The following is a 23872-nucleotide window of genomic DNA, read 5'->3' on the forward strand; positions in this document are numbered from 1 at the left end:
GCTCCACCCGCCGCCAAACACCTAAACAGCTTGCAGTTGGTCCTTTTAGGGTCTACTGCAAACGTGTCCAACCGTATCCAAAAAGGGACAGTGTGGGTGCCAGTTTTTGTTTTACCCCAGCACCAAGACACCTGATTCTACTTATCCAGGTCTTGATTGATATTTATATCAGGTGTTGTAGTGCTGGGCTATATAAAAATAAAAACCTGGACCCACAACAACGATTTCTGGATAAGATTGGACACCCCTGGCCTACCGTATACATTGTGTGAGTTTATGAATATGAATAGAATATTCACATTCAGGCTGTATTAAGTAAATAAAACAATTCAGAGGTGAGATGAATTGGTTTATTGTTACATAACTCCAAATGCAGTAAGTGAAGGACAGTACGTGAAGGACGTAGTTCACTCATTGCACATTACGTGTGCTGTGGAGTACTGCAGGTATGAGTTGGAGCTGTTCTTAATGCCGTGGTACTCATGGGATAAAATATTTTCAATATGTCGAGGCTGTAACAGACAAGCTAAACATGTGGAATTGCTTTTAAACATCTTCTGGCTGATCTCAAGTAAAATTCTACTTGTCAGATCACGTATACTTGCGTCATATATTTATATTTCACACACACTGAAGTAGCAATAAAATCGCACATTTTCTACCTCAAATGACCGCCAACGCAAATTGCCCTGATACGATATACATTCGTGAACATCCACTTCCAATAAAATTTAAAATGCCTACGTTCAAAATGTCTACTATTCTATTTCGTGACTAACCACGAAAGTAGTACCGAAAAATTGCTTTATGACTCACCTAGGTGAAAATAAACGCGCCAATGCCGCTTGACTTGGTGCTATATTAGCATGCAAATCAAGACGGAGAAACTAGAAAGGCACCCAGCGATCAACAGACTCTGGTAGTTGCATTTCTGATTCTTAATCGGAATGGATAAACAACAATGCAGGCTCTTTAAGATGGCACACAAAATTTTATCATTAAGTTAATCTCCATCTGGGATTTGTGCTTTATACAATGTGCTGTTTCTCCTTGTAATATATTTTAACTGAGCTGCCCTCTTGGCCAGGTCTCCCTTGTAAAAGAGATTCTGTCTCAATGGGACTCTCATGGTAAAATAAAGGTTAAATAAAAAGAATGGCCACCTTTAGTGTTGCCTCAGTTTCTGTTCATGCAGTACCAAATCAATAGTGAATAACTTGTCTGACACAACAAATTCAATAACATTTTGACATTTTAAAGGTTCGCTACCTGGCTAAGCCCCAGAGCAATCTTTATTCTGTGTGGTAAAGTGGTGAATGTAATATGACCACACGGGGAAACAAAGTTACATTTAAAAAAGTAATTAACGAATGGGGTTAAATTTGACACCGTTTTAAGTCTGGGTGAAAATTCATCCGCCGGAGCTGGCTAGATCTAGAGATGAATAACCACTATTAAAATAGGGGTTTAAAATAATAATTATTATTATATAACTCGCTATATGAGTTGCCCCTGGTGTTTTAGGGATGGTGCGCTTTTTGTCTATATGCTAATTTGACTAAACGTTTGAAGCGGAGCTGTCCAATTAGCTGCACATCCACTCCTAAAAATAGCGGAAGAATACATTTTGCCTGAACTACAATGATGAGCAAGAGAGTGAGAGGGAGAGAGGGGGGTGACAACTAGCGAGGTTTGGGTGAGCAAGAAGTTTTACAATCGGTAGAGCAGAGTAAGCTCTTTTTACTCAGTTATGATCAAGCAATGAAATTCCGGAAACTTATGCTGACAGGAGAGGACGAAAACAAAGTTAAAGAATAATAGCAATTATTACGTTTGGTCTTTGGGATTCTATGTGGATTTTACAGAAAATATGGGACAACTACCCGGTGTCTCTACGGGAAAATTCATCCTCCTATTCGCATACTGGATTAAGCTTTCGGAGGGTAAGATGTCAGATTTTTTAAAAAAAATTTAAACTACAGCCTTGATTGATACTCATTTCCACCATGTGAGTGACATGTGTCTCAAGTTAGCTAGCTGTAATAACGTAGCTAACTAGACTAAGTTATAACATTACTGCATTCGCACGGGGCGACGCACCTGTTAAAGTTTCTGCACAGTCGGCTAGCGAGCAGTAACTTGGCTAAATTAAGAAAGTTAACTTTTGATTTGGCTAAACACCTATCACTTTTCACTCGGTGGTTTAATTGGTAGCTTGCTGTGCTGGTTAAATAAGTGACAACTTCTGGGTAGTAGGTGTAAGCAAAATGATAACCATATTGGCTGCAATTTTCGGTGTTAATTTGACATTTGCCTTACGGCTGACTCGTTTACTAGGTCGCTGCTCCACAAAATGAAATCACTAGCCAGATGTTTGATCGGTGCGCCCCTGCGCTGATAAAATTCAAATCAAATCCTGCTAGGCGACTGTCTGAGGCCGGCTGCTGCAAATTTCTTCAGTGAAAACTACAGACAGGGAAGATGTTGAAATCATGTCAACGCAGGGGTATGGCCTCAGCCCTGCCCATGTTGGACTCGTACAAAATAGTTATTTGGTCTCCCGCCGCACATATTTAGCTATTTGGCCGTCTTAACATTAGCCATTGGAGCTAACTTGAACTTTCCACGAAATCTGGTCTTTGGTTTCAGTTTTTACGAACGAGCAAACGTAAGCTAAACTTATTTTTGCACGGGCTAACATCGCTAGCTAGCGTTGATCGAAAATAGTGCTCACCATCTGTGCACCGTGCCAGTTTGGTACGTAAACGATAACTTAGTTTAACAACGTGTAGCCCACATAGTTTAAGATTACTGAGCTGCCTAATTTAGCAAGCAAAATAGCGAAATGATAGTTAGTTGCCCATTTCGTTGTCCTTGACTTGTAGCCTATGCTTGGCTGACTATATCTAGTAGGACATTTTAGCTGGCCAAAGTAGTCTAATTTGACTCATAAATTCGCAAAGTAGCAAAATAGCTGTGTGGGAAAGGCTTTCACCACCGCCCAGATGTTTAGAAATGAGTAGATTAACTGGCCGTGTCTGGATATCCAACCTGGAAACAAGAAAGCCTAGTTGTATTTTTTAGTACATTTTTTTGAGCTGACAAAAGCAAAAATCCCTTTCTGTCCAGATGGTAATATAAGATTTGAACCCACGCTTCCATTAACGGGTCTATACTGACATGAATCTGTATCTTATTTGCTCAACAAGTCATTGGCGAATGTGTGCGTGCTCGGAGGAAAGGTTATTAACTAACATTAAATAGCTGGCGACATTTTAAATCCGTTAAGTTAATAAATTGTGTATTCTGTTTATTATTTTTATGTATCTAACTCCGGTGGCGATAATGTCGTCATTGTCACGTCAGCCACTGCCACACGTGTGCGTGTATATGTGTATGGGGGGGGGGGGGGTTACACGGAAATTCCACTTAAAGAATTGCCTCCACCTAAATTCATTTGTAAAAAAAAACCACCATTTATGTTCGAATAGCATGTGTAGGCTAATGACGGAGTGAAAACACGTGGTTAGCATTACTTGAAAACTTGTGGTCACAACATGAAACTGGTCATTTACTCTTTTCACTTTTTATTCCTAGCAGGCTAGCACGATTTCAGTAGTGTACATGAAAAATTCAGACTCATTATAGACATCTTACGATTATTCAAAGCAACTTCATTATTTTATAAAAAAAACTAAACTCAGTAGTAAATTATTTATAAATCTGACTAGACGTACTAGGACAATCGCCACCCCCCGGCATGCCATTTTGGTTTTGATGTCACGCATTTACGGGCCCACACACACACACACAAAAAGGCTCTATTGTAATTTACAGCCTGCAGTTCCGTTCCAATATGTGATGCTGTACACTCTGGAGTACACTGAGAATATTCTGTGCTTCACTACGCACTGAATTGGACACGGGAATAAGATGCATGGCGCATGATAAACTTAATGTGCCCTAAAACAGTGACATACAGAAAAAAGAAACAGTTCGTGGTGTTTATTACTAGGTGTATGTGCATATGCGTACATGTGAGTGTGGATGGCCTGCCTGCTTGTGTGTTGCACTGATAAGCCCAGTTAGTGTGACCGTTGTTCAGCGCTAGTCTGGCCCATTTGTGCCCCTGGTGTGAAATTTGATTTATCTGCGGCTTGCTTCGCCCTCCCTCAGGGAAACAAGCCCCTGTTTATTTGCCGACCCACAGGCACACATTGCTACGTGCTGGCTCTACCCACAGACATTGCCGTGCTGAAAGGAATCAATACACAGACGCTCGAGCGCGCTGCTAGTTATTTTAAGGCTGCATTGTGGTACAGTGGACAGATCTCCCACCAACTGAAACGTGGGGAGGTCTGCATGTAATTGGGGGGGGGGGGGTGTGCAGTAAGTATCAACAGATGAACCATGACCCAAGTGAGAATCCCCTGCTCAGGCTTCCAGAACACAATCAGAAATCCTCAGAGGGGGTGCTGAGGGGGTGCTGCAGGAATGCGGGAACTAACCAACAGTAACGGCATTACTGGTGCCCACTGTCCATTTGCTGAGCGATTTCCGAGATGACAGAAGCTTTGTAGCAGGATGTAGCCTGAGAGGTGAGAGGCCTGGAGCAGTTTGTGACATAATGGCTGCTGCATTGTTTGATAGTCGTTTAGATAGTTGGGTGGTTCGGATGATTGGTGATTCTACTGCATCATAAAAGTTTGGCTTTGGGGTGGAAGTGAGTTGAGGGGGTGGTCTTGGTTATTCAGAGCTGCTACTAATCAGCTGGGAATAGGGCAGCTGTAGGAAACCGGGTAACTTCCTGACACAGTGTGAACAACTTCCTGTCTCACTGGCTATGGACTGTAGCCAGTACTGAGCCAGACTCCCTGTCACTCTCTGCCAAGGAGAAAATGGGTAGGCAGTTAGGACGTCATCACATCTGGTGAAGAAGTTTGAAGGGTAAATGATATTACCCACAGTTCTAAACCAGAATCACATGATGCTGCCTTTGCATCTTCTTTGTTAATGCGTCTGGGGAATTACGCCCATGGATTTTCCCAAGACTAGTTTGTTCAAACTTTTGATTTATGAACAACCATATGTTGGAGAAGCACTTGTTATAAAAAAAGATATTTAGTTTCCTTGAATGTTTTAAAATTAAGGTAATAGATTTTTCATCATGAGACCTATGGCAGACCTATATAAGAACTGCAAAAATCCATGCAAGTTCTTACATTGCAGGCTTTGGGCAGACACTTATCCAGAGCAACGCACACAACATTTGCATTTTTTTTATTACATAGTATCCATTTATGGAGCTGCATATAAAATGAAGCAAGTACTTTGCTCAAGGGTACAACTGCAGTGTGCTACCTGGGAATCGAACCTGCAACCTTTAGGTTACAAGCCCAGTTTCCTACCCATTATACTACACTGCTGCCTAGTGCGTCCAAAATAATTGATTAAAAAAAATAAAACAAATAGCAGGCTTTTCATTTAAAGCAATTTCTGACTTTATTTTGCTTGGCTTATGGTGGCCATGTTGTTAAGCAGAAACGATCAGTTGGTAGTGTCCAAAACCAAAACTCAGGGCGGCCCTGCCAGGGTCATTCAGCTGCACCCTATGGTGCATGAACCCAAGGGACTCCCGGTCACAGTCAACAGTTACCCCATCAACATTCAATTTTGCTTGACCCGCCACCCATGGTGGCCCTAGAAATTAGTCAGCTTAAGTATAACAACATGTTAAAATGTAAATATTGTAGCGAGCCAGCTATCCTAGCGAGGTTGGCAGCCCAAGGGGTGAACTTCTCTGATATTTTGCCGGGGGGGGCGGAGTGTTCCCAGTTTAGCTTGGGACGTGATCTGAGGAAAAAGTCCAGTGTTCTCAGCTTTTGTTGCTAGGTTACATTAAGTTGCCTGTGTAATCTCTTCTCATGGTCCTTTCCAGTCCTTCTCCTGCTTTGTCCAAACTGCACTTTCTCCCTCTCCTCTCATGGGTTGTGTGTGCTAGTACTCATCTCCCATTCACATAACTGTTGCATCCATTCACTTACTATCTGGCTCGCACACACACACACACACACGCATGCACGCACACATGCTCTTTTGCCTTCTCACGGTCTCTCAAACTCTCTCATCGCACTGCTGTACTGTGTCAGATTTATGGTCTTGTTCCCCTCTCCTTTACACATCTGGCCGGTGTTGTCATGATTGGCACTAGATGGCTGCTCCTCCTACTCACTGGAGAAGGGGAGGCGGGACAGCGAGTGTCTCACAGCATCATTAAGGAGGGTGCAGTCTGCTCCGTCCGGACTCCGCCAGTCCTCCACCTTCTCCTCTCTGCTCCTCCCTCCCCTCCTCTCCACCTTTCCCCAGAACGGCATGAATGTAGACGGAGACCTGAGGGTGAGCTAGGAAAGTTGGGAGTGGTTTGGAATTGGCGTAGCTTCAGATTCGGGTGTAGGTCGCTGTGCCCTCCCGCTCCCTCTGCCTCTGTAGCGTTGCTGTGAAACATCTCGAAAGTCTCTGCTAAAGTGTCGAATGTTGAGACCGAATGAAATGTTATTTGAGTAATTATCAGATTAATAAAGAAAAATGATTTGCTCGGCAGAGTGGCCAATTCCAGTTGCCGATTTCTCACGAGGGAATTCTCAAAGTGTATTATGACATCATTTACAGGCAGTCCAAAAATCTGCGCTTCGCCCACACGGGCGTCATAATCCCTTCCTGTTGTTCCTCCCGTTCTTTCGACGCTGTCTGTCTGTTTGTCTGTCTGTCTCTCTCTCTCTCTCTTTCTCTCTCTCTCTCCATCTCTCTCTCTCGCGCTCTCTCTCTCTCTCTCTTAGGGTACTGTTGCCAAGTCGTGGTGTTTGTCTTGGGCCTGGTTCAGCTCTGTTTTTGTTTTGTAGAATAATGTGGAGCCTCCGCTAGCTTTCACACTAAAGAGCCTGAGATAAGACCTGCTCTTAAGTGCTAACATCAGCACATCACACTGATTCTGACTCTGCTTCTGTCAGTGCTCATTTGAACACACAGGTTGTGCTTGTGTTAATGGAACTTTAGGGAAGGGAATTACCAGGGATAATGATAATTATGATAATGATAACGTTGTGGGCCCTGAGTTTAGAGCGCTGGAGTGAGGTAGCTCTAGTGTTTTATGATAGAAAGGATGTAGAGACAACGGAGAGATGACAGAAAGTTGAGCTGCTGCAGTAATGCATGCATGTGTGCGGGCGGGCATGTGTTTGTACACTTCTGTTTGTGTCATGTGTTGATGAGTGTCTGTGCACATGAGCATGCGTGCATCATAGGGAGGTTGTGTGTGTGTTTATGCGTGTATTTGCCTGTGTTTACTTTGGCATGGCAAATGTGTTCTGGCTTGTCGGGTGTGTGTTGTGTGTGTGTGTGTGTGTAAAGGATCGGACCTGTAATGTTCAATCAGGCATAAGGTCACGCCTTGTTTCCTGAATATTACACCGTGTTTGTGGACCCATGTGCTGTGCTGGAAGTGTACGTTACAGCGTACAGCCGATTTTGACCAGGCCCAGCGGCCCTGCCACCTCCATTGATCGTGGCACAGAACGTTCTAGTCTCGAGGTGACTGAGCGCGATGCGGTTAATGGTTGGCTGGCTGTGCGGCCAGCGGATGTCACGTGTGCCACTGCGCCAGCCCCAGTCATAGCGAGATCAATCCGTTGAGCTCCACACCGTCTGTCTGTCTGACTTCTGGGCAACAGGAAGCAGCAGCCCACACAGTGAGCGCACTTCCTGCACAGTCTGTCCCCCCCTTTGTCACGCGAACGCCGCTTCCTGGAAACCAGCGCCCGTTCACGTGATTCGCCGTCGGGCGTTGGGACGTCTGCGCTCGCAGCACCAGAACTTCGCCCGTCAGCCAATCACAACCTTGGCCTTACCTTCTCTGTGGAGGTCCCTTCTCTGTGTTCCCCCTACAGTCAAAATAAATGCAAAATCACTGTTAAATGAGGTATATTTTTGTGTGCTTCTGTTTTCCAGCACTACTTCAGTGGTGTGCGCTACCACATCTTGCGCAAGTTCTTCTATATAGGCTAGCCTAAGCAGTGGTGACTTCACCCACTAATTACTATGTAGCCTATTTATTTCTGAAATTAATTGCTTAAGGTAAAAGTTCAGATATATACTAATTGGCAAGTTGTAAACTTTAAAAACATGTTGTGGGACATGTGCACATTCTATTTCGTATGCACATATTTGCCCCAGGCGGTCTGTTTTGTCCGAGGCTCTCGCCTGTAACATGGCCCTGTCATTCCACCTGGAATGTTCAGTAGTTAATGTGGTCACTGCCTGTCTTGCGCAAGCAGAAAGTGCATAACCTGCTTGTCCGTCCCCTCTGCACCTGCTGGTGCCTAAGGCCACGCTGAGGGCGTGCCCACCTACTCTCTGTGCCCACAGTCTCAGTGAACTCTGCCTCTCAGTCATATCAATAGTCCCTCAGTCCCACAGTCACCTGAGAAAATGGGTTTCATCCGCTTCAACAGACCTGTTGAAAAAGTCTGTAAGCCATAACCATTTTGGACGCAGGTGGTGGAGCTACATTTTAAAATGCCTGAGCCAAGATAGAATGCAAACAAAAAGTTTCAGACAAAGAGTGATATTATAGGTGGTACAAAACCCTGGTGTGGCCAATAATGGTGAAAGAATCTAGGAGGGAGCTCTTTTCTTCTGTTTCTGAGAAATTCCTAACGAAAGGCTTTGATTATTGTTTCCAGGCTAAGGTTTCTTTATGGCTGGAGCCTGCTTAGCTCGTGTTGGTTCTTGTTTGTCGGGAAAATGGCTTCTCCTTTTTCTTATCCATGTGTACATTCTCCACAGGTCTTTTCAGTTTTTTTCTTTTTTCAATAAAAGACATTGAGATGTTTGGCTTCATACTGACTTGTGGCCCCCGTAAGATATGCTTGCTAATTAGCTTCAGTGAAAACATCTGAGGAAGCGAAAAATAATTGCTGTTTATGACTGCGAGCGAACTCAGACAGCTAATATCTGTGCCACCAGTAGCTGTGGTTGAATTGGGCTTTTATCTGCAAATGTAGTAAAATGCAAATATCTGAAAACCATGTGCAAAATATAATGGGAGCGGTTGGGAAAATAACCTGCAGCTCATGTCTGATTGATTAGTCGCAGTTGCAGTGTTTGAGAAATGTTTTTTTCAAATGCCTTCCCTAATGTGACATTACAGGCCCAGGTATTCATTTTACCATCACCGCACTATAAAATAAAAGATTGGTTCCAACAATGCCTGTAGTGATCAGCCCAGGATAGCTTCATGGTGTTAGCACTCTTCATTTATGTAGCGATTTCCATGTCTATGTAGCTGTCGCTTCGTCTCAGTAAAGAGGCTCATGGGTACTCTTAAAGCCGCTCTGAAGTCGGTCTCAAGCCGACATGGTGTCCTCCCGGTGCTGCATGCAGCAGTGGCGGGGTCGCTCCCTGGCTGGAACTGTGCGGTTTGTGAAGTGGTGACGCCTGGTCTCTGTGTTGCAGCGCTGCAGTGTGCCGGTCCCCAGAAGCCCTGCGTGAACGGAAACTGCGTCACCTACGGCAACGGCACGGGATACTGCAAGTAAGGCCCGCTTGCGTCGCCACCCTGCCAACCCCGCCTGCGCTTGGAGTGGAATGTACCATTTCAGCACATGTTTCTAGTGCAGGCCTTTAGACTCCGGCTAAGTCCAGGTGGTTCCTGTGTGTCAGCGTGTGATTGGCTGCAGGATTGCAGTACTGTATCCCTGGGGAGGGAAGGTTTGAGGCCAGGGTGTCCAGTCTTATTTGAAAAGGGCAGGTGTGGGTGGAGGTTTTTGTTTCAGACCAGCTCTACGACACCCGATTCAACTAATTGACTAATTATGGTCCTCAACCAAGTTCCTCATAAGTAGAAGCGGGTGTCTTAATGCTTGGCCCTTTTTGGATAACATTGGACTCCCCTGGTTTAAGGTCGCAAGTTGTTTCCACCTTGCTGCTCAGTAGCGCCGCCTCTGGTCAAGGAGAAGCCTGCAGACTGAAGAGTAGCGGCGGCTGACTACCTATGTCTTGGATCTGCGCGCTAGTTTGCACCCTCTTTAATCAGCCGAAATGGGAGGGGCCTAAAATCTCAGGATCGTTTTGTGGGTGGGGTTATGTGTTTAAATGCCGGATGTAAACCCCAGGGAATGTGATTAGATGGGCGTATCGGATACAGGTCTGCCTTGTGGGTGACGGTTTGCTTAACCAAACGCCTTAAGAAGGAACACCTCACACGTTTCTGATGCCTTCTGCATGGCGGGAGAGAGGCGTGCTGAAGCTGTCGAACCGGTGCGACTGCACCGGGGACGAGTCCTGAGAGAGGAGCTGCACCTGTGTGTGTGTTTGACTCACTGCGCCACCGGGCTTGTCACAGCATATAACTGTCTGTGTGTGTCTGTCTGTCTGTCTGTGTGCATGTATATCTGCATGTGTCTGTCTGTCTGTTTGTCACACATTTGTATGGGTGTCTGTAAGTGTGTACGTGTGTGTACAGGACATATATCTGTATGTGGCCCTGTGTGTATACATCTGTGTGTGCTTGTAAGTATGCATGTGTGTGTATATCTGTATCTGTGCTTGTAAGTGTGTATTTGTGTATATATCTGCATGTGTGCCTGTAAACATTGTATGTATGTGTGTCTGTATATCTGTGTGCATATTTTTGTGTATATTTGCATATGTGCCTGTAAGTGTGTGTGTGTGTGTGTATATCTGTGTGGGTTCTCAACTTACGGCAGGGTGCTGTGGTGTCCAGTGGGTGACAGGCCGTGAGGCAGTGGGTGGTTAGAGTGTGAAAGGGGAAGCTGGAAAGTCAGTGGGTTTGCCCTGTCCTCTCCTTCCCCGAGTGACAGTGTGACTGAGCTGGTGTGCGACAGGGCAGAAGTGAAAGTCAGGGGAGGAAGGAAGGGGCTAGTGGCACAGCGCCCTAACCCCCCCGAACACTCTCTCTTACACATACACACACACACACGCGCGCGCACACACACAGTCCAAACACAGAATATCGAATCAGTGTTTCACCCTGCTGGTCATATTGAATAAATATACATACATACATACATACACACAGACACATGTAACTGGTACACCAAGAAATAACAAAACAGAAATAAATGATTTGGTAGAACAAACCATGAAATGGTTAAATCATATAAGAAGGTGGGGGGTGTTTTTGGTTGGTTCACTGTAATGGTACGAGTTTCACAGTGGTAGTCATAATATCTTACATGGTCTCCAGGGTGGGGGAGCTTTAATGAGAAGGGTATTCTCTGCCTCATTCAGCAGTAGTGATGACTGATCCATCAGACCCCCACACCAGGTATGCTATTCTGTCACTGCTCATTTGGCAGACCGATGAATGAACAGAACTGATCAGAATGGTCAACAGTCTCTACCCCCTCCTTAATTATTATGGTAAGATGTTGCAGTGATGGAACAGACCTAAAGTTACCACTGTGCATTCTAAACTGAGGAATGAAGAAACATTGGATTAATGTTTATTTAAACGGGAAATGAACACCAGGGACAAACCCAGCGGATGAGCGGTCTTTTACAGGGCTGGTTTTTTAACTGCTTGGCGCGGCCAATCAAAAGCTCTCAAAGGTGGACTGGCGCCAGCTTGTGCCTGAGTCAGTTAGCAGTCACACAGGTGACAAATCCACTTTGGTGTGTTGTGCCTTATGATTCAGCTTCATTTGGCTGCGTTAAAAAGAACAGCAAACACTTTAATCACTCCTTCCTTTCTCATGCCTGCCCTATGTAACTCATTAAAATGCGAAATGCTAATTAAATATTAGATGTAAACAACAAGAGAAGATTATTTGATACACCGCTTGGTGCTTTGGTTGGAAGGTTTGGTGCTCTCCAATGAAAACGCGGGATCCGGTCGTGTTTTTGTGGAATGGGAGGAGCTGGTTGCCATGTCCACCAGGGCGGGGTGAACGTCGGACAGGATTGATGAAGAATGCCCCACAGCCGAGACACAAACGGCAACCGCAGAGGGTCCTTTGTGTTGAGGGCCCTAACATTTCCAGTTTAAGCATTCTGTTCATTCTCTCAGCTAAGCAGAGCCATTTCACTGGTCCCATTCGAATTTGAATGCTCCTCAGTGACCAAACACGTGAGAGACCCCGCCCTCCAGCACGTTCAAATTGCCCTTGGCGTTAATGTTAGCGCCCGCCGTGGCGGCAAAGTGCGCGTTGGACTTGCGCGGAAGGGGCGGTGGGGGGTTGTTGTTGCCGAGCGACTCCCGCCCCGCGCCGCGGGATGCGCCGTCCTCAGATCGGCAGTGCCAGGACGGGTCGCCCTTTGTCAGGTACGGCTCCCGGGCACACGGGCCCCGCTGATTCACGCTCTCGCGGAAAAGGAGCCACCGTTTGATCTGACGGCCCGAGTCCGCCCCGGGGAAAGAAACAGGAGAGGCAAAGAGGAAGGTGTCTTCCAGCTGCCAAGGCGGCGTAATTGGATAAGCCTGTCACTCCGCTGTGCTGAGCTCATGCAGCGGAGATGCGTCAGCAGAGGAAGGGAACAAGGGAGCGGGAGGAGGAGGAAGACGATCCTGTCGACTCTCGGCGCTCGCCCTCGGGGCGGAGGGCAGCGCCGCCAGGATTAACTCGTCTGAACTTCCTCTCTCGCTGCGCCTCTTCATTAGAGTCTTTCATCGCCACAGAGAACGCAGCGTTATGAAGGAAAACTGATCGTCAGCGATTGCGTTAGCCATGTGCTCTTTATCGTGCTCGTTGTTTACTCACTGTGGCCCTACTGCTCTTAAAGTTGGAGGAAGTCGACTTGCGGCTAATACCTGAATTCTGTAGGTGATATGCACAGATTTGCTCATCCATTTTGTTGAAGAGCAGCTATTGAGTATAGCTATGGGCTGTCAGTCATCAGCTCACAGTGGCCCTACCTGCAGAGCACAAATGTAGAACCTGCAACCTTTAGGTCACTAGACCAGTTCCTTACCCATTATATCACACTGCCGCCCAAGAAAGTAGGAACCGTGCAGTGTCTTGTTCAGGACACTTGAGTCAGTCTGTGACTCTGTGTGCTGAGGTACCTCATCGATGGCCCTCCAGAAAAGGGAAGGTCATGAGGGAGAGGCTACAGATGAACACCGGATGTGTGTAGCCGTTTGGGTAAACAAGTGAAATAAAACCAGCGATAAAAACAACTGAACACAGACCTAATGTGTTGCCCATTGTTTATTCAGAATCATTTTCTGCTTTGATGGTTCAGTGGTTAAATTAAGAATAAAGGGAACCTCTGTGTTGGCCGCTGTCTTTGATGGGCTCGGTTCTCAACTTCTGCTTCTTGCCTACTGAGGTGGAGTGTCCAAACATGAGAGCACGTCAGTCCAACTTTTATGGAATTCATACCGCAGAGAGAGGCTGCTGCTGTGGCCTTCAAATGATGCGAAACAAAGCCTATCTGCCTTTGCTTCCTCTCACAACTGTCCAATCAGATGTGACGTCATAAGGTGAAGACGCAAGCAGCCTGACTACTGGCCTGACCTTGCATCTCAAGTCATTTCTGCAGGCTCGCTGCTATTCGATATAGTTTCAGGGGGCAGCCAGACTTTTGTTTTTATCCTGCAGTTATGTGCCATTAAGCAGCTTGCCACTGGCTGCAAAATAATCCTTGTTGTTTGCATAGAAATGAAAGATAATGTGTAGCAAGCTAACATTGGCTTACTCGTTGGCCAGGAAGTTGAGATGCTGTGCTTATGGAGTAGTTTTTGGCAGGTGTTCTTAGCTTATCATAGCACGGAATATAGGGCTCGGTTAGCTGCAGGTTCGCTGGCGGGGTGACTGCAGAGTCACTGCGCCTGCAGAAACGAAGCTTCCCGCCTCTGCGAACAACAAAGCGCCGATGCCCCGAGGTGCAAAATGGCCGACAAACAGAACGGGTTCGCGCGGGAGCGCTGCTCGCAGTCTGGTGGCCCCTCCCTCTCCAGAAAGCCCCGGCGGCGGGAAGAGCGGGTGTGGCGTTGCCCCCGGGGGCCTGGCGCTGTCCCTGAGAACCAGACTCTCCCACACTGTCGCGAGGACCCCCCCCCCCGGCGCTGTTTACCGGGCGGTTATTCAGCCCCAGGCGCGTTTAACGCCGCTAAATCCGCAGGAGCTAAACTCGCGTCTCGCTGGCTTATTGCGAATATCATCGGAGGGGTGCGGTCAGAGACACCGGGATCTCCTTGCGGTGCCGTCGCGGAGAGCCGAATGTCTGTTGAATAAATAGAACGTCTGGGCGGTCACACCCCTCGTTAAACCAACTGTGAGGACTGCGCGTTGGGATTATAGGAGCCGCGTGGGAGGCGGAGGGTTGAAGTCGGTCTGTTCGTGGGAGAGCGCCACTTCACGAACTCTCAACTTTTTCATATTTGCATACCCCATTCTTTCTCAGTGATTTCTTTCTCATCCTCTGAAGGCGTAGGCCGGTTCACACGGCTGCCACGCTAATTGTGGGATTTTATGTTCTTCGAATGCTCGCTCCCCCTTTTCTCTCCAATTTGGAACGCCCAGTCATATTCACCTGCACGTATTTCCATTACCAGTGAGTTTCGGGAGAATGCAGAGCAGCATGCGCTATCCTCCGCGGTGTGTGATGTCAGCCGCCGTTTCCCATCCCATGCCAGGCATGTGCAGACGTGAGTGTGAGGAAGACGCTTCATGTGCAGCTTAACATGGGGACTCGCAGGCCCCTGATTGACCAGCAGTGCGTCCCAATGCTATTTGCTATTCGCGTCTCACCTCCTTTCCTCTACTCCTCCACAACCGCTCGCTTCCTTCCCGGAAATATGCGAGGAGAAAGGAGGTTAGGAGACGAGAGGGAGGAAGAAGAGAACAAGGCGGCGTCAAGAAAATTGGGACAGCTTTTCTGGTTCTCTGTCATCAAAGTCAACGTCAACTGTTGATGAAGTAGCCCTATCATAATAGTTATTTTTTGCGGAGCCAACAAATATTTCCATAGCCGAACAGATCTTACACATGAGCAGCCCATTTAAAGCAGAAAAATAGCTTGTAAGTTTTAAGTAGCCTACAAGTAGTTGTATGTATACAGTAGCCAAAAGGAAGACATGCCTGAAATTGCGGTTTGCGTCAAGACACTAATTAATATGTAATCAGCACCATTAGATCAAAGTGAACATCTCACTGTATACGCATACTGTAATTCTAGAATCCCATTGTGTCTGATGTCTGAGAAGTCCACTAATTCAAAATCCCCATCTGAAATCAAATTTTTGGAAATTGCTTGTTGAATAAATTCATGCATATTGACATGCTGCAATAAGTGCAGCTGCCATGCTTATTTATGAATCGTATTAGTTTACGCAGCATTCATGCTCAAGCAAATAAAAACCTGCTTCCCCATCTTAAAATACCTCATTTGTTTGTATAATATGAACCACAAAAAAGAACTGACATTTTGTTATCGATTGTAGGCAATCTAGCCTTCGGGTTGAATTCTGTGTGTGATAAACTACTGAACCACACACACATTTGGCTAAATATCTTGCATAATTGGGGAAATTCAAGTTCTCCATCATCTCAAGTTTAGATAGTGGCTGCATCTCAAATGGCAAAAATGCTACCCTACCCTTGGGGGGGGGGGGGCACGGGGCCTTACTTCTAAGGATGTAGGCAGCGAGGAAACTGCCTTTCGTTTGAGATGCAGCCAGTGTCAGATTCTGTGCGATGGTCTTTCAATCTCTCTGGGTGGGAGCACATTCGTGATGTCGCCCAGAAATATGGAAAGACTTTTATGGTAGCTTAGTTTGATGCATCCTTCACCCAGTTTGAAGCCACTTTGCTCGTTTCCTCCAATATGGGGACAATGGAGGCAGGGAGGATGCAAAGATCAGTTTTCGGGGCAGGGAGGAGATGAGGTGGTAATGGAGGAAAGGCGGATACATTTTCTGAGTATTGGGACGCACCCTCTATCGTCCTGGCCAGCTGAAACCCTTCCATCCCTGGGCAACGCTAGAACCAACTGTGCTTTGTCCTGCAGTGCTGCTAGCTACAGTTAGCAGTGGCGTGATGGGAATTTGATACCTGACCGAGGAGCCCATCCATACACTGGAACAGTGCCTTTACAGGATGAGCCAGCCTCCAGCCTCAGTTTATTGTTTTTTCTTAAGATGCTCATTTATGGCGTTTTCCACACTGCCCCTAGTGCCGACATGTTAAAAGGTGGCTGTCGTAAATTAACTGCCAATGATCTTTGATTTAGTAGTCATGTTACATTCTGATTGAGCAGTGCCAAATGCATGCCCGCACACAACTCTCTCATTATCGCTCCCTCACACATACACACACTCATTTTCACTCTCTCTCTCTCTCTCTCTCACACACACACATTTTCACACACATATACACACACATTTTCTCAAGCACATGCACATACGCACACGCACACACACACACACACACACACGCACACACACACACACACACACACAGCTGTCTGACAGGAAGATGGGGAATGTGGGGACCCGGCTCTAATCCCAATGCTTCTGTGTGCGGCAAACACAGGATTGGTGATGGACATGCTGGTGTGAAGTCATCTTCGCGCAGGTGCTACACATTAGTCCATACTCTTCTGCAAGCTCTACTTACCGTTTGCTTAAGGATAAACTTATAAAGTACACTGCTGATCCCATTCCAAGAAAGTGTGTGTGTATGTGCGTGTGTACAACCAAGCATTAGCCTACACTCCACTCCCACCTGTATTATACAGGATAATTAGAGTGTTAGTGTTATCATATATCATGAATACAACATTCTATCGTAATACCATTTCATGATACAAGATCATCTTCAGGTTTTAATTTACCGTTTTAAAGTTATAATAGCATAATAGCATTACGCTTTTTTTCTCTCTAGCACCCATGCTCATACCAGGTGGAGAAACACTGCTTTTGCTCAAATATTTCGAAAGTTTCTACAAAGCTTAAGCGAACCACAACATCTAATGGCTGTGTGGTCACGCAAAGAAACGCCAGTGAGGTTAAGAACTCCTGGCCACGGACTGTCCTGAGGTAAAGGTGAAAGACTTGAGCCTATTCTTTGCGCTCGCTCACATTTTCCACGGTACAGACCGTGAAGAGACGGTCGGTGAATGTGCGGGGATGCGTTTCCAGATAGCCCTGGGATAGCTCACAGTGTGCTAAGCATGTGATTCAGACCACACAGCGTTCCAGCTTTTGCCCCCCCACCCCCCGTTTCCCCACCTCTTTCTTTCTTTCGCCACTTTCCTGGTCTTTCCACAATCGGCCCTTTCTCTCCACCCACTTCATCTTCACTTTCGCTCCTTCACTACCCTTTCTTTCTCCCTTTATTTCCTAGTTGTTGTTTCATCTCTGGTATGAAAGCTGGCTCATACTGCGCTTTGGGGTTGGGGGTGTGGGGTGGAGGGGGTGAATTTGAAGCTGGAGAAGGAGGGAAACAAAAAGTAGATGCTGTACTTAGGCTAGGGATGTGGTTTTTGTTCAAATTAGCTTATTGGCCAGTAGGGCCAATTCTTACTGGTTAAATGTAAAAACAATTGCCACACTATTGCTTCACAAGCATAGTAGCATTTTGAATAATAAAGCGGTGTACGACATGGTAGACATATGAAAAGTAATTGGGCTAATGGGCTGTTTGCATTTTTGCATTCATTGAAGCATTAAAATATAACCATGTTTTGATGCAAGTTTTATTCCTTGTGAGAGTTGTGTGATATTTTACGAGTAACATTTACATTTTCAGAACATCGTTGAAAACCAATTTGCTTAGCTAGTTAGCTGTGCTAACTAATTTGAATTTGGCAGCAAGAGGTCTCTGTGAAAGCAGATGCTCCTCATTGGACTCTACTCATTTCTTGTGGGAAATCATTATTGATGTGATTGAGCGTATGGAAATGCTTGCTCTACGTTAAGTTATTTGCATTTAACTGGTTTGTCCCCTCTTTTTCCCAGAAAAAGTCCAGACGCCGCCTGTTTGCTTTCTCTCTGCGGGGGACATTTCGTAAAGACGTTCGAACCGGTTTCACATAATCCGATCACTGCTTTGCTGGGCTCGCTTTTTTCATCATGAAAATTGTTTCAGTATTGCTTCCTATTGTTTTGCGGGTTTGTTTTTGTTTTTCAGTTAACTGATAAAGAATGGTGTCCCTAGTTGGTGGTGTGGAGGTGTAGTGATGGAGTAGTAGCTGTAGGTGGGGTATGGGTGGAGTAGTTGCTGTTGGGATGGCGTAGTAGCTGTAGGTGGCGGTAGGGATGGAGTAGTACCTGTAGGTGGGGTTAAGGGTGGAGTAGTAGCTGTAGGTGGGGTAGGGGTGGAGTAGTAGCTGTAGGTGCTGGTAGGGGTGGAGTAGTAGCTGTAGGTGGTGGTAGGGATGGAGTAGTAGCTGTAGGTGGTGGTAGGGGTGGTGTAGTAGCTGTAGGTGGTGGTAGAGATGGAGTAGTAGCTGTAGGGGTAGAGTAGCAGCTGTAGGTGGTGGTAGGGGTGGAGTAGTAGCTGTAGGTAGGGTAGGGGTGGAGTAGTAGCTGTAGGTAGGGTAGGGGTGGAGTAGTAGCTGTAGGTAGGTAGGGTGAGTAGTAGCTTTAGGTGGTGGAGGATGAGTATTAGCTGTAGGTGGTGGTAGGGGTGGAGTAGTAGCTGTAGGTAGGGTAGGGGTGGAGTAGTAGCTTTAGGTGGTGGTAGGGATGGAGTATTAGCTGTAGGTGGTGGTAGGGGTGGAGTAGTAGCTGTAGGTAGGGTAGGGGTGAAGTAGTAGCTGTAGGTAGGGTAGGGGTGGAGTAGTAGCTGTAGGTAGGGTAGGGGTGGAGTAGTAGCTTTAGGTGGTGGTAGGGATGGAGTATTAGCTGTAGGTGGTGGTAGGGGTGGAGTAGTAGCTGTAGGTAGGGTAGGGGTGAAGTAGTAGTTGTAGGTGGGGATAAGAATAGAGTCGTAGCTGTTAGTGACATAGGGATGGAGTGGTAACTGTGGGTAGGGTAGGGGTGGTTGTGGGGTTTTTTGGGTTAGATTGGGGGTGCAATAGACCTGGTACTGAATGCTGATTTCACACACAGCCTCTCTGTCAGACAGGCTGAGCTGTAAACATGCGTGCGAGAGAGAGGGAAAGCGAGAGACTCACATCGGATTTCTGTTTTTGAGTAAAAATTTAAATTGGTCAAGAGGGGAATTTCCTTGACTTGAAACCAGCGAGAACAAATGTCCCATTGCACCATAAAGCAGAACAGCGCTTTCGCAATTTTATTTCTTGATATGTTTGTGTTTTAAACGCTGGCTGTGCAAAGCGCATTTCATTCGGGCAGGAAATTGAAACTGATAGAGTGTATTCATTTTTTCTGGCAGTCGGGGAACGTTACACAGTGAAGGCCCAGTTTGAACACAGCCTCTTTAAAGAGCCTCCAGAGGGCATTTCCCCACCCCCTAACCCCCTTCTGCCCCCCTCCACCCCCCCAACACCCCCGTGCCTGATTCCTGGCCCCTGACACAGGGGGCCGGTGAGTCAGTGCTGTGTCCAGCACAGCCAAAGGACTGACTCAGACCAGGAGGAGGGGCCGGAGGGTGGTGGTGGGGTTCATAATGAGAACCAGCTGTGGTAACCTGGAAACTGTAGGGAGCTGGAATACGAGGGGCGGGGAATCCCAGTGTGTGGGTGTGACTCGGGGGGGGGGGGGGCTGTGATGTTCAGTGAATGAGATTTGAGTCCAGAGCAAAGGGCAGGGAGAGGGGGTAGAGAGAGCCTCCACAAAGGGGTACAGTGATGGGGCAGAGTGTGTGTGTGTGTGTGTGTGTGTGTGTGTGTTCCACTATTGGAGTGACATCAGCAATTACTAGGATGTGTCAGAGGTGCTGGGTAATCATGTGAGTTAGTTACGGGATCTTTAATACAGGGAGAGCAAAACACAAAAACACACACACACACAGTATTAATAGCTGATATATGCCTGGCCATATTGGCTGATGCTAAAGACAATACCTCTCTGTTTTACCTTACAGTACAAATGAAAACTGCAACCAGATTTTCCGCATGCATGGAACAAGTGGATGGGCACATACATCAGTTTATAAAGGACACACGTTACTAATTTTATTCAGTATTTCAGCTTGTTCATTATAAAGCGAACAGCAGGAGTTCAGAGAAAGCCACTCTCTGTCTCTGTGTGACTTTGTGGGTTTCGCTGGTATAAAAAAAGACAAGGATAAATACTAATAAGAGGTCAGATGACTTTGACTGGGCTATTTATATAATATATTTTGAGCGTGAAATTTTCACTAAATTTTACAGCGCTGCCTTTCTGTGTCTTATCTGCAGCACATGAAAGCGTGCGCACATACACACAAGCACACACATTAACGCTTACGGGAGATCTGTGGGGAAGGGGGTGAGATATAGGTTGTTGGTGTCTTGCAGCACGTCAGGGGGTTCAGTGTTCTCTGTCACACAATTAAGCATTGGCGGCTGGGGGTTTTTTGTTTTTTTTGACGGAGGGAGAGATGAGCATGCCCTCGTACCTCATGACTTGGCACGGCCTCACCGCATCCTGTCTCGCTGCCTCGCGCTCGAACGAGCACACGCGCACCCGGGTTCGAGACGGCCACGTGTTGAAGCACGCGTTCGAACGTGCGTGCATGCGTGTGCGTGTTTGTGGGTACGCGCGCGTGTGTGTGTTTATTTGTGTGTGTGCGTGCGTGCGTGCGTGCGTGCATGCTTGTGTGTGTGTGCGCGTGTTTGTGTGTGTGTGTGCGTGTGTGTGTGTGTGTGAGTGTGGTCTTCCTGTGTGTAGGTCTGCGCCTAAGCGTTGGTGTTAATTTCCTGCATCTATAGAGATATTTAAGGTGACAGGAAGGCTTGCAGCTCGAGCTCGTATCGGCCGCTGCGTCACCCGCTGCAGCTCTTCCCCTGCTCAGTTTCCATCAGTGCCCTTCCGCCGCCTCTCGCCTCTCCGCCTCGCCTTCGCTTTGAGCCGACTGCGAGCGCTCCACGCTCCACGCTCCGCTCCCCACGCTCCACGCTCCACTCCCCACGCTCCACTCCCCGCAGGGCTCCCACACCGTCCACCGGCCGCAGCAGCCTACTGTTTCACTGGAGATCTGAACCTACAACCATCTGGACCGGCTGCCTAACCGCTGCACCACATTATCGACCACAGCCAGCCGCACCCCCCTCTTCCTGCCCCCGCCCCCCCCCCCCCCCCCTTCGTCTCTCTCTGTCTCGGTTTCTGAATTTGTCTGTTTTCGTTTCCCTCCTCCCTGTCTGATTCTTTCTGTCGCATCTCTTTCATGGGCCAAACAAAATGTTTTATTACTTCAGATTATCTCGTATTGAGAGTTGCTTTATTATTTATTTATTATTTATTATTTTTGTTAGGCCCAGTACTAGGCCCCATTTAACGTGGTCCCGGTTTAGTCCTGTCTGCAGTGTGAGAGGGTGAACTGGAGCCCTTTGCTTGATGCGGTTGAATGGGAAACCTGGCTTAGCAGGTTGACCACGTGCCACTGGGACCAGAATCCAGAGAAACGCGTCTCGTTTATGTGCTGCTGTCATTGTAAACGAAAGCACAGCAGTTCTCAGTTTTCTGAAATTGGCAGCTGCCTCCTGCCAACTTCTCGGTAAGCAGGGCAGGGTAACCACAGACAGGTAGGGTTTGCCTGAAGTGAGAAGAACCATGATGCCAACTTCAAAAGCGTTTTTGAAGGCCCCAGTTAGTCAGTTTTAACTTTCTCACCCTCTGAAACTTCCCGAAACAACTTATTGAAAACTTAAAAATCCATCATTGGCAGGGGGTTTCTGCTTCCTCTGGGGCTTTCTTTAGATGGGAAGCACCTCATGGAGATGGCTTGTAACTCACTCACTCACTCATTCACTCACTCACTCACTCAATTCATTCCCTCACTCACTCCATTCACTCCCCCACTCACTCACTCACTCCATTCTGTTGACTCACTCCCTCAATCCACTCAGTTGTCACACTCACTCACTCACTCATGTTAGTTAGTACTTCAGCTAGCTTGAGCAGATGACCACATGTAAAGTCCCAAGGGTGCCTTGACATTGACACCGTGTGCCCTCCTTTGGTTCTGTAACCGCTGTCCTACGTTTCAGGTGCAGTCCTGGCTTCCTAGGGGTGTACTGTCACCACCCGGACCCCTGCACCCCGGGCTACTGTCTCAACGGGGGCACGTGCAGGGCGAGCGGGACGGGCGTGCCGAGCGTGCCCGTCTGCACCTGCCCCCTGGCCTTCACCGGGACCGTCTGCCAGACGCTCCAGAACTCCCTGTGCCACCCCGCCAACCCGTGCCAGCACAACGGGTCCTGCACACTGCTCTCCCAGGAAAAGTACCGGTGCGACTGCCTTCAAGGGTGGACAGGTCAGTTCCTTATGTACCTCCGGCCAAACTGTTAGCCTCTCATGGCTACACTGGCCTGTCTTACATCCGCCCCCCCCCCCCCCCCGGTTTGTTTGACACTTATAATTAGACATTTAAGCACATAATTTACACTTCCACTGGTATGCAAAAAACACCAAATGGAAGGTTAAGAAAAAAGCTTTTGCGAAGTGAGCAGGAAAATATTGAATAGCACGTTTCTCTCTGTCACTCTTGTCTAACACACACAAGCACGGAATCTGTTACTGACCTATTGGTAACCTGTTGCTGCTTTCGTGATCTATGGCAAGGTGGAATGATTTATTAGTAATCTTTCAGTTTTCTCTTTATCAATCACGATATTGATGATTGGGCACACATTTTAATCTTATAATGAGACTTAAAACCTTTTTTTTTCTCAAATAGAAACTATTAGCTTAAAGCGTTTTAAGTTCCTGTTTTCTTGACAAGTGAAATTGTCTTTCCCCATTGGAAAATCTTGAAATGAGTCAAACTGTCTGACTTCATTGGCAATATGTTTGTCTTATTTAGTTAAAAATTAGATTTAAGACTAAATTTAAGACTAAATATAAGATTTAAGATTAAGATTTTAAGACTAAATATAAGATTTAAGACTAAGATTTTAAGACTAAAAATAAGACTGAAGTACTTGTTGAGATCATGTTTTTGGTTTTTCTTGTGCAGCTCCCTTTCTCCTGCCTTGCCTTTCTCACACTCATTCGCTCTCCATCTCTCTCCAGGCGAGCAGTGCCAGTGGAAGGACGGCTGTCTGTCCAGCCCCTGCCGCAACGGGGGCACCTGCGTCTCCAAGCCGGATGGTGGGTTCAGCTGCAGGTGCACCCCAGGGTACACGGGCCGCGGCTGCCAGAAAGACAGGAACGAGTGCGCCTCCGGCTCGCCGTGCCAGAACGGCGGCACGTGCGTGAACACGCCGGGGTCCTACCGCTGCGACTGCCCGAGCCTCTTCACCGGGCCGCAGTGCCAGAGCCGCTACGTGCCCTGCTCCCCCTCCCCGTGCCTCAACGGGGGCACCTGCCACCCCACCTCCGCAACCAGCCACGAGTGCCTCTGCCTGCCAGGTGGGACAGACTGTGTGTGTGTGTGTGTGTGTGTGTGTATCTGTGTGTGTGTGTCTTATTATCTGTATCTGTGTGTGTGTGTGTGTGTGTATTTATGTCTGTATCTGTGTGTGTGTGTCTGTGTGTGTGTGTGTGTGTGTGTATCTGTGTGTGTGTGTCTTATTATCTGTATCTGTGTGTGTGTGTGTGTGTGTGTGTGTCTTTATGTCTTTATGTCTGTATCTGTGTGTATGTGTGTATATGTCTTTATATCTGTATCTGTGTGTGTGTGTGTGTGTATGTGTGTGTGTCTTTATGTCTTTATGTCTGTATCTGTGTGTGTGTGTGTGTGTGTGTGTGTGTCTTTATGTCTGTATCTGTGTGTGTGTGTGTGTGTGTGTGTGTCTTTAT

General features: G+C 47.0%; 1 protein-coding gene across 1 annotated transcript in view; it reads left to right on the forward strand.

Moving 5' to 3' along the window:
* The first annotated feature begins 1652 nt into the window (after positions 1–1652).
* The window catches only part of LOC135257938 (neurogenic locus notch homolog protein 2-like), a 49736-nt gene continuing 27516 nt past the window's right edge, over positions 1653–23872 (forward strand). Inside the window, 4 exon segments of the mRNA XM_064341157.1 lie at positions 1653–1943; positions 9511–9589; positions 22120–22385; positions 23144–23482. Of these exon segments, the coding sequence (XP_064197227.1) occupies positions 1871–1943; positions 9511–9589; positions 22120–22385; positions 23144–23482 (757 nt within the window). The 5' untranslated portion in view covers positions 1653–1870.

Source organism: Anguilla rostrata, chromosome 6, assembly GCF_018555375.3.
Source record: "Anguilla rostrata isolate EN2019 chromosome 6, ASM1855537v3, whole genome shotgun sequence".
Lineage (NCBI taxonomy): Eukaryota > Metazoa > Chordata > Actinopteri > Anguilliformes > Anguillidae > Anguilla > Anguilla rostrata.